The sequence below is a fragment of the Semicossyphus pulcher genome, unplaced genomic scaffold, assembly GCF_022749685.1.
Source record: "Semicossyphus pulcher isolate SPU_LCO1_2020_fin unplaced genomic scaffold, fSemPul1.0.p SCAF_15, whole genome shotgun sequence".
Classification (NCBI taxonomy): domain Eukaryota; kingdom Metazoa; phylum Chordata; class Actinopteri; order Labriformes; family Labridae; genus Semicossyphus; species Semicossyphus pulcher.
The window spans coordinates 9157871-9168605 of record NW_027211659.1 but is presented as its reverse complement, the minus strand read 5'-3'; the positions used below and the strand labels follow the sequence as shown (position 1 = coordinate 9168605).

At 39.2% G+C, this 10735-nt stretch overlaps 1 protein-coding gene across 1 annotated transcript; it reads right to left on the bottom strand.

Moving 5' to 3' along the window:
* Positions 1–43: 43 nt before the first annotated feature.
* gpa33b (glycoprotein A33 (transmembrane), paralog b) lies at positions 44–5551 on the bottom strand. The gene is made up of 7 exons (XM_069663737.1): positions 5440–5551; positions 5006–5172; positions 3123–3336; positions 2831–2995; positions 2639–2755; positions 968–1091; positions 44–668 (listed from the first exon to the last, which is right to left on the bottom strand). The coding sequence occupies exons 1-7, from the start codon at positions 5489–5491 to the stop codon at positions 44–46; spliced, it is 1464 nt and encodes a 487-aa protein (XP_069519838.1). The 5' UTR covers positions 5492–5551.
* Between the last annotated feature and the right edge of the window lie 5184 nt (positions 5552–10735).

Below are 10735 nucleotides of genomic sequence, written 5' to 3'. Positions count from 1 at the left end.
TAAAAGAACATCCGGTAACACGCGGTTAATCGTATCGGTCTCCTTAATCAATACGATCGCGGCTGCCACCGTTACGATCACGGCGATCATCAAGGCGATCACGACTTCCACCGTATCGTTCGCGTTGATCATCGAGGCGATCTCGACTTCCACTGTAATGATTGCGTTGATCTTCAAGGCGATCACGACTACCTCCATGTCGATCGCGTCGGTCATCAAGGCGATCTCGACTGCCACCGTGTCGTTCATGTTGATCATCAAGGCGATCTCGACTGCCTCTATATTGATCGCGCCTGTCATCAAGGCGATCACGACTGCCTCCGTATTGATCACGCCTGTCATCAAGGCGATCACGACTGCCTCCGTAGTGTTGGCATTTATCATCAAGTCGGTCGCAACTGCCACGATACTGATCACGCTGGTCATCCTGGTGTCTTCGAGAGTCAACATCACTGCCCTTACCGTCATGTCTTCCTTTACCACTATTATAACTCTGTTGATCGTCCTCAATCTTCTGTGCAGCTGTTCCTACGCTGTAATTGCTTTGAGGCACAACATCTTTGTCTTCATCCTTGTACTGCTGCTTTGCCTTGCTGTTTGACTTGTCATCCAAGTACTGCTCAGCTTCAGGAGCGTCTTTGTCGTAATACGCCACTTCTTCCGGGGAGCTAAGACAAAACACAAAACAAGAAAGAGAAAAGCTGAGTGATTGGATTAATTCCTTAAGGCCCCACAAACACAACACCAACTCTTCATTTCGCAGGTTGAATCAAAAACTACCACTACCAAGTGACAAGCCAGGTCAGCGAAGGTTATGAGACGATTGTTGATATTTTCAAACTGCATCTTTCACCTTTCTTCATTAAAGCAGATGTAAACACAAATAAGAAAATACTAATCAACACACTGACATTATTTTTGCTATCGGTTTATGATGGCAGAAACATGCGGGACAATTCATACATACACTTCAGCTTGCTCGTCATTTTTGCCCTTTTTCCGACAGCAACAGAAAATGACAATCCCGAGAAACAAAACACCTGCGAGGACGCCTCCAATTATAACCGCAGTGGAACCCATGTTCATGCTGCCTGTGGAGAGTAATAGAAAGACAGCATTTAAAGCTTCATGAGCCATTGTGGACTGGTGAAACTTGAAATATTTGAGCCTTTGTTCTGTATTTTTCTCTAGTGGTGAGACAGATTACATTTTCTCAAACATGAAATGGAACACCAATATCAGACAATTTAAAGATCTTGTTAATAATTCTAAAAATGTTTTTGGGGTGAATTTCTTAGTAAACAAATCACCATTTGCTAAGCTCCGCCCCCTTTTGTCTTTCCAGTCACACATGGGGCACATGATATTTACATACATATGTAGATTTACCATTCACTCAATTCTTTCTCATTATTTCAACAATGGCTCCTTCATTTTATATACAGGTAAACAAAAAGAAAGCTTTTGAACCCTAGCCCACAACAATTCATTTATCAGACTCAAACTATCACTAATATTTCTAGCTAGCTAATAATTGTTAGCTCCATTGGTTGGTTCATATATTTTCATGGTGGAATCTGCAAATTGCCCAAAGACTGAAAATTAAGTTCAAAGACTGAGGCAAAATTCAGCATCTGAATAGTTAGCCATAGAACTACAAACAGTATAATAAAGGACAATCAGTTATTTTGCTGTGTCATATACCAGTTTGGATGCTTAGCTTGCGTGATAACTTACTTGGAAAAGCAATATTCAGAGAGGGTTAGAAGATGATTTATAATTAATTTTTTCAAACTTTATCTTTTACTTTTACATTTCATATCCAGGACTAACCAATGTCCTTGGCAAATGTAAAGCTACCTCAGGTTAAGCTGGCGTGCTGGAGTGTCAACTTTCCTTAAATGGGAGTTGTTTCTCAAACTACACTGATACAGGCTACTAGCATCCACAGGTGGCTTACACGCGAAGATTTAAAGATGTAGGTCTTAGTCATATGGGGGCCTTTCAAGCCTAACTTTTAACTAATTTTAACTTTAAATATTGTAAACTGTTGTTAGTGGCCTAGCTTTGGTGGTAGTGCAATAAGCATTATAACGGTCGTAAGCTAGTTAGCCGGACACTCTAACACATGCAGTTTGGTTCACCTTTACCGTTGGTTTGTTGGTTTTTGAAAGGAAGAAAAACAAAACCACTAACCATCAAACTCTTTTAAAACCAAAAACCACTCATACTACAACTCAGTGCACAACAAAACAAGAAAGCTTAACAGACACAATGTGCCTAGTTACAGTCATCAAGCTAGGACAACTGCTGTGTAGGAGGGGTTTTGTAAATGGTTGATTGCCTAATTACACATCAAGCAGACCAAGAGCAACATTAGAAATATGTTTCTAGCCACCTAATTGAAGCTAGTCCAATATTCACCCTCCTTTTATCACTGTTTTGGTCTCCACCAACTTCCAATATCTGTCCTTGTCATAAGTACATGTTCAACTATATTCACCAGCTAGTTGCTAAATCTGTCAGGCATTAGTTGCTGTGAATGTAGTGAGAACAGCCTGCAAAGGAACCACAGAACTTAATGGTAAGTCTCTGTGGAGTCATCACGGTCAATAGGTTAATAATTATAAACACTCACCAGGCATCACAGCTAAGGTAAGGTTGCAGTTGGCAGAACCAATTCGATTTGTTGATGAGCAAACGTAGAAACCAGACATTTCTTTTGAAATGTTGAAGAGAGATAAAATTCCATCCTCTGCAATATAATGACAAAAATTAGCACAGAAACTAATCAACTCTGAAGTTACACATGGATGGTTGAAATACATACTCTCAGTTGACTTAGGTGGAAATGGTCTGGGAATGTTTTCAACACTGTGGCCCTTCCATTTATAGCTGGGTTGTGGGGACCCTTCCTCAGACATGCAGGTGATGGAGATGTTATGCCCGAACTCCGCTGTTCCCTGAATCCTGCAGATTGGCGGGGAGGGTGGCACTGGAAAAAAACAGAATTTAACATTCTACTTAATCACAAGAGAACTGTACCAACATGCAGAATTGATTTTACACACATAAAATGTCACAATAGACAGAATTGAAATGCATCGGAGGTTAAGTCTCACCCAGAACCAAAAGGGTAGTGGTGGCAGCTGGTGTTCCCTCATCATCATTGGGGATCAGCACACTGCATTGGAAAAGGCGGCTGTCCTGCATGGTCACCTTTTTTAAGTGGAGTGTGCTTGCTCGTTTGATAATGTCGACATCCATAGTTGCCCTGCCTTCATAGGCGGGTGCAATGTCAACCGGACTGTTTAAGAAGTAGCTGGCCACAGATTTCTAGAAAATAAAGACAAACATATTTTTTACCACCTTGTTGTATTATAAAATGTAATGCCGTCATTTCATTTTTTCGTACGTAAGGTCACTTTTTATGACAGTGGTGTCGTCACCGCCTTCTCACCTCTCTGCCTATCACCTACCAGCATTCTACCGCCAGTTAGCTCCTGCTAGCTACAGCAAGATCAAAGCTTATGTTGTAAACAAATTCAAATAAGCAGCATGCACACAGTAACTAAACTTCAGTAGATTTTAAGCCTTAGCTTAACAAGTAAGTGTATGCTACCAAGCTAGCAAGACCAGCATGTGAGCTAATTGATCAGCATCGAAGGGACGAGTCTGTTTAAGCTAGCTGTTAGCCTTAGCCAACACAGAGATATTTTTTCTTTTGATCTTCCTTGAGTTGTGTATCTTTGAGAACCATCATTAGAATCAAAATGCTAACTGTTAACTCTGTATTAAGGAGCTAGCTACTGCCGCTAACAATGTTTCTTCACTTTAATGCTGAGTATAAACGAAGCTCATCCCCCTACCTAGCTCGTTAGCCGGTAAGGATAGATAGATGTACCCTTGATGTACTTTGCTTCCCTTTGACTTTGGCCTATGAAATTGACCATGGATATAGTATTATCTATTTTAAGCAAAAATTCTGAGTCAAATAATGGAGTAGTTGGCAGCCAGAAGAATATATATTTTTTAAATTTGTATTAAGTGATAGCCATCTAAATTGCTTTATATTTTTAGGACCTCACTTTAGACAGCTATGGGCATTTTCCACTTGTTTATTCTCTGACATTTAATGGGCTACTTGTTAAAGGAGGAAATAATTCGAAGACTAATCATTAATTAAAATGTCAGTTTCAGCCCTATAGCTGTAGAATTGATTAGTGCTTTAGTTTCATTTTCTTCTGTGCAGCGGTTGATTACGAGCAAGAAGCAATCTCCTTTCGCTCACTATCCGGTCAAAGGTCATTGAGCACTGCATGCAGTAGGGAGGAGCTCTAAACTTTTGAAGTGTCACATTCAGTTAAAGCCTAAAGCGCGAGACCCCCTCCTTATGGATACTTACGTTCATTGCAGTCAATCACCGTTTAAGAAGAGCAACGTCTCAGTCTTGATATATATTCCATACTTATAAACAATTACTGCCACAATTATGGTTTAACTTTATGCTGTAGTGATGGGTTGTTTTGACCCTTTACCTGCTCATTTATTATTGTGTGATCAGTAAGTGAGTAATCTTTTTGTGCTACATTTTTTGAGAAGAATGTGATTAAATTATTTAAAGGTATACAATATAAATATGAAATGGGAATGTAGGATTGTTTTGATTAACAGGGTACTTCACCAATTAGCATATTGAAATCAGGGTACTTTCGACGGACAGATTTAATAAATTACGACATCAGAAAGCAACAAAAATGCTGCATCCTACACTTCCCATAATGCAGCTCTCAAATGCATAGATCATTTGTTTTAAAAAGAAAAGAGATTTGCATTTGAATTTCCTGTCTCGTAAACACTTCTGTCATTTACACTCTGCACATCCTCCGTTTTACTTTCACTTAGAAATTTACCACAAATATGGCCGAGTAATATCATGTCACTATTCTGTATTACAGAGATGTTTTAAAAACTCATGTTGCATGCGGCTTGTTAAACCTCTCACCATTGGATCACCAGCTTGATCAGGGTTAGCTTCCCATCTGAGGACGAGATTTTTGAAGTCTGAACTGGCCGGGGTGAATGAACACGTCAGAGTAATATCACCTCCTTTTGCAACCTCATATTGTTCCTTGGTAATGGACACCTGGACACCACTGCAGCAGGAAAGAACTAAAGGAAAAGGAAGGCATAATTGTACATGATATCTCTTTCCTCGTCTGATTTATTTTGTGTGTTTTTTCTTTACTAGTATATCGTGTATCATTCGTTTAGGGCAACTTAAATAAATAGTTTCCTGCACAGGCCTCTTTTGAGTTTAACACAATCCTGCTTCCGGTTAGGCGACAAGAAGTTGGATTAATCATTAACACTAGTGATAATCATACAGGTGTGGCAGTGGCTCATAGAAAAGAGAAAGAATACAAGCATAAAGCCTACCTGTGACTATCAGAAATAACTTCCCCCATCCGAGCTGACTTTTTGTCGTCATTGCTGAAAGATGATAATAAAAGAAAAAGTCCAGAAACGAGAAAAATTGATGGAAAATTGATGCTTTAAGTCAGAGAGCGAGAGCCCGCCTTAACCTTCAGGGTGAACTCCCAAGTATGGAGAAGTTGACTCTTCTGGGTAATAAGTCAACAGTTGGAGGTCACATGTCAGCAGAGGGCCAATCACTGACTTGTTTTTCTTTTATTTAACCTGCCCAGTAGAAATATAAATGATTAGGAGGGGGGATATGCAACAGAAAGAGCCTAAATGACCCTGTGTTTTATATGGCATATACTGTATTTGCACACACAAGTGAAGACAAATTTCTGCCTTTTGCATGCAAAAAGTATTTTCTATTTTCCATAAATAACAAATAAAAAACAGACTGTTATTTGACCCTAATAGATATGTAATACATTATAGATTCATAGACTGATTGATAAGTTAGCTTCCTTGAAAGTTATATTGTGTATCCATCTCTGTTGTTGTACCCAGCTTGACCTGCAGGCGGCAGTATTGCACCAACAATGATGTTTCATGTGTAACATAACAAATCTGTACATCTACAAACAATACAAAAGCAACACTGATAAGAACATCAATATAAGTGGACTTTTGCTTCTGTTTCCTCTGCAGTGCTCTGTGCTGTTATGAACCGAGACCCGACCACGTATTGATGCTTTTGTTTTTAAGGTATGAATAGTTTAAGACCTTTAGTGTCTCTTCCTCCTGTGACTTTGCCAATAAGACAGTGTGCTCTTTCAGTGGCTTTTGTGGCATGAGGTTGCAGATTTAAGCCTGACAATGATGCAGTCCGACGTGGAAGTGAAGTATTCAGCCTGTCATAGGCTTTATGTTAAGCCATGTGATGCACTGGATACTTCAGGTTAACCATTTGTTGTGTGTGAGAGTCTTTACAGGGGAAAAGGGACAAACTACACCTATCTTTCTCGACAACACTAATAATGTTTACTTTTATACAGTGATGGAAAATATGTTTTAGGGTCCTTTTTTAAATGCACATGTACCAATATGAAGTCCTGTGTTCACAATTGTACTTAAGAATAAATGTAGAAAACTAATAGCAAAAATATATCTAAAACATAAAAAGTAAAAGTCACAAAAGGTAATAAATCATAACACTTGAGCCTCTTAATACCCCTCTGTCACTGCCCTGTGTGTAATGTACATACCCCTTGCCTCCAAAATCCCATTTACGGACTGCACACGACATTTTCCAAACTTATTCTCATTTACTGGAATATTTAAAACTGGCAAGAAGTTTTCTGTGTTGTTTTTATGTGCAATGTGAGGATAATTTGAAGCACAGTAATACAGGTATTAAAAGTATGTTTTGACACAGGTAGCCCCCAGAAGACAGGGCCACATCGTAAGGTAATTATCCCTAACCTGTTACAGTTCAATAGTACAGAAGCCCGAAGCAGACATGCATCAATACATTATATTTACTCTGTTTTCCTGTGATAAGTTAATATCTGATTGCACCGTAACGTCACATGATCATAACTTGTATCCACAGAGTTGCAAAAGCACACAACAAGCATAGAAGCAGGCTTAAGTGTGTCAGCGTGGCATGTTCTGGTCTGTAATATCACAAGGTAAAAAAAGTCGAGATCTCGAGAAAACAACCTGAAAATACTCATTATCAAGGGAAAATGGAGTAAATAAAATGTCTGCATGCATGTCCGCTTAGGGCTTCCGTAGGATAGCATGGTGCAAATGTTCAATTAATTAATCTATGAAAAGCAAGGGGACAGAGTCAGACTGCCCCACTGACGTTAAGTAATCAACACTTATGGAGGTGTGTAATGAACCACATTAAAGGTCAAGTCTGCGTTATTGTCTTAGTGCTACATTGTTTAAGGTGCAGATTGATTTTAATACAATGTTCTGCATTGTCTTGTACTTTTACAAAAAAATATAATGCAGACAAAATGATATATAAAGTTATACACACAAAATGATTTACACTTTAACACCCTTTTTGCAGTTGTAAGTACTTCAGTTGTTGCTTAGTTGTAAGCAGATATAAGAATATCATCTTATTTTATATGTAACTGTACCAATCAGCAGTTATATATTCTTACCTATAAAGCGTTTATAACAAGTGAATGAAAAAAACCCCCAATTGATAACAGTGTTAAATTGATGTTATCACATGTATGTGAAACATGAGGTGTGATGTGTATGTGTTAACAAATCCGTATAGTGTATGTATTCCTTATAGTGATTAAATATGTATTATTAAAAAGGCAGGTCTCTACTGTATAAGAGGTGTGGAGCCTGACTTGTCACTGTCGACCTTAACTCAAGGTCTAATTACTGACTACATTTCTACAATGACCAGCTTCAGTATTTGTAATACACAATAAGAGCGCTAAAACATGCAAGGCCTCTGGTTTCAAGGTCCTTTACATGCTCTTCTTTGACTTTAAATCATTTGCACATGGGGTGAGTGAATCATAGAAGGTGATGTAATCTAATGGGTTATCTTGGTATATTAAGAATAGATTAATGTGCAAAATTTCAGGAAGTGGAAGGGATAAAAGGAAACGTGTCCCCACTTTACATCCCAACATGTTAGAGAAGTGAAATTTCCTTTCTCTGGTCAAGGCAAGGTGACCAAAATATCTCCGAACTTGTCTCTCTCTCTCTTTTAATAGGATGCATTTTTTTTTAAATCTGACATGGTTTCTGGACATAAATGAACAAATAAATGTCTAAATAAATAATATAAATAAATAAGTACCAGAGATGACTAATTCCAACAAAAACCCATGATATTAAAGAAAAGTACAACTTTAATCAGGCTACATCCACGCAAAACATGATTCACAAATTACTAAAAAACACTCTTTTTCAAACGCTGCTTATGATTTTAAAAACTTTTTTGGATTTAAAAGTGTTTTAAATCATTTGTAGCTACATTTGTGGCCACAAAGAAAACTTGAGTCAGTTTTTATGCATCTTTAGTAAAGCTGCGTTATTGTTGATTACTATTAGCTTACTCATAACTGTTATTCCTGTCTAAAAGGTTCTGAGTCATAGATGGGAAATGATCAGGTACGATTTTGAAAGGCAGGTTTGCTTTACCTAACAACAAGCACTGAGGAGTTAGTCAAGCAAATATTAGTTTTATTAAGTTTTATTAAGCAAATATTAAGTAGGTCTACTTGGTCGGGCTATGTCATTACTATTGTCAAAAGTAGATAATGTCCTGTGTGCTGGGTGTAGGCCTTTCAGGTTCTTCATGCCTCGTTTGGTCCAAATCCGGAGTTTAAATAGATGTAGTCTAATACAAACGCAAGATGATACGTGAAGTAAGTCATTCATAACAACACCCTGTACACACTGCTTGTTCTAGTTTACTCAGGTCCAAGTGGGTGTGTGCGTGCCTGTGCCCGTGATTGTACGCGTGTGTGAACGTGTGTTTGTGTGTGGGTGTGTGTGTGTAGCACTGGTAGGCTCAGGGCTGGGAGGATTTCGGGTTAAATATTCAAAATGGCGGACGGAGGAGCAGCGAGTCAAGATGAGAGTTCAGGACCAGGTAATGATTACAGAATTTTACATATTCATACTCATATTCAAACTGTGTTGCTCACAATTTATGATAAACGGAATACAGATGAAACGCAGATTGACTAACAGATGAGGATGATATCGGGCGCTGTGTTAGTTTACACACAGCTAGCCAACTGTAATTTGACAGAGGAGGAAACGAGCTATTGCAGTGCGACGGCAAATTACATGGAAACATGCCTCCCCCCTTTGTGTGATTAGACGGCTGTACGCCGCTACATATTCATACCTCTGTCGACAAATACAATTTAGCATATTTTATTAGTAATCGCCGACGTGACTCTAGTTCTTAGATGACATATTTAGATATTTCGCTAACGCAGTTTGATTGAAATGAGGATGCTAGCAAGCTAGCGTTAGCTCGTCTGCTAACGCTTGGCTTTGTGTTGATGCACACAGCGGCGTGAAGCTTTTGAAAGAGGTTTGCATATTCATTTTTCGGCGAGCCGGGCAGTGGCTGCGCGTGTTTCTTTTACGTGTTGTTAGATGGAAATAAATGAAATTGTAGCAAACACGGCTTTTGTTGAATCAAACAGTGTCAACTCTGTGTGCTTGGGGTCGACGTGATTTTATAGCACACCGTTTTCCCCTCAGCCTTTTGTGCTCGGCGCAGTGGAGCCTCAGCAGATGCCTGTTGTGTTATTCATGCGGGCCTGCTTGAACCAGAGTGCGGAGTTCAGCATATTCCAGCAACCGAAGCTGGAGCTCATCCTGCGCGACACAATAACTGCTCGTAAACACAACACTTTGTGACGATAATGACCGAAGAGCCTTCGTTGAATCTCGTCCATTCGAACGTTAGACGTTTGTCTTTCGAGTGGCTAACGGGCTAACGTTGCCCCTCTAACTTAGTCGTCCAGCCGTTTAGACGCTAATTTTACGTGAACGTAAATCAGCTAAAATAAAGAAAGCAGCAGTTAACTTAAGTTGTTGTTAGTGATGTGTTTACTGTGTCTGTCGATGTCGCCAGTGTTTTTGCACTTATACTACAGTTTCACTGAAGTTGGGCCGAGTACTTTTCTGCTCTTGAAGTGGGAGTATCTGGCATCGGGTCGGCGTGGATGGCGAACTGTTACCCAACCTCATTAGAATATTTAATTTATTTAACTGCTTTTCATTGCCTCTGTCTGAGCGGGTAGAAAAACTGTCTGTCTTTTGTGTCCTTCGTTGTTGCAGGAGTTTTGACTTAGTCTGTCTGTACTGAATACAAAGATTGTACCTGTGTATCCCCCCGGGCACAGGGAGGGGTGGTGAGGCCCACTTCCGGAAAGCCACAATAATAACAGGCAGGACATTCTTACTATTCACTCCGCCGGTTTCATGGCCGGGCAAGACTCAGCATGATGGCACTCTTTTCCCCCTCAAAGTAGATCCCGTTTAGTTAGTGTAAAGAAACGCATACAAAGTGTGTTGTATTACAGTACTACTTTACTGTCTGTTGTGTACCACTGCAGATTAAGTTTTGTTTTAATCTGTGATGCAACAATCTTTTTGCTAACTTTAAAAGGTATCAGAGTCAGTGTGTTAACTTTCAATTAGTTTTCCTAATGACAGTAATATCCATCTGTATTTTTACGAGACAAAAAAGTAAAAATGATCTAATTCCAGCTTCTTTAATGTGAATTTTTTTTTACTCCTTCATGGC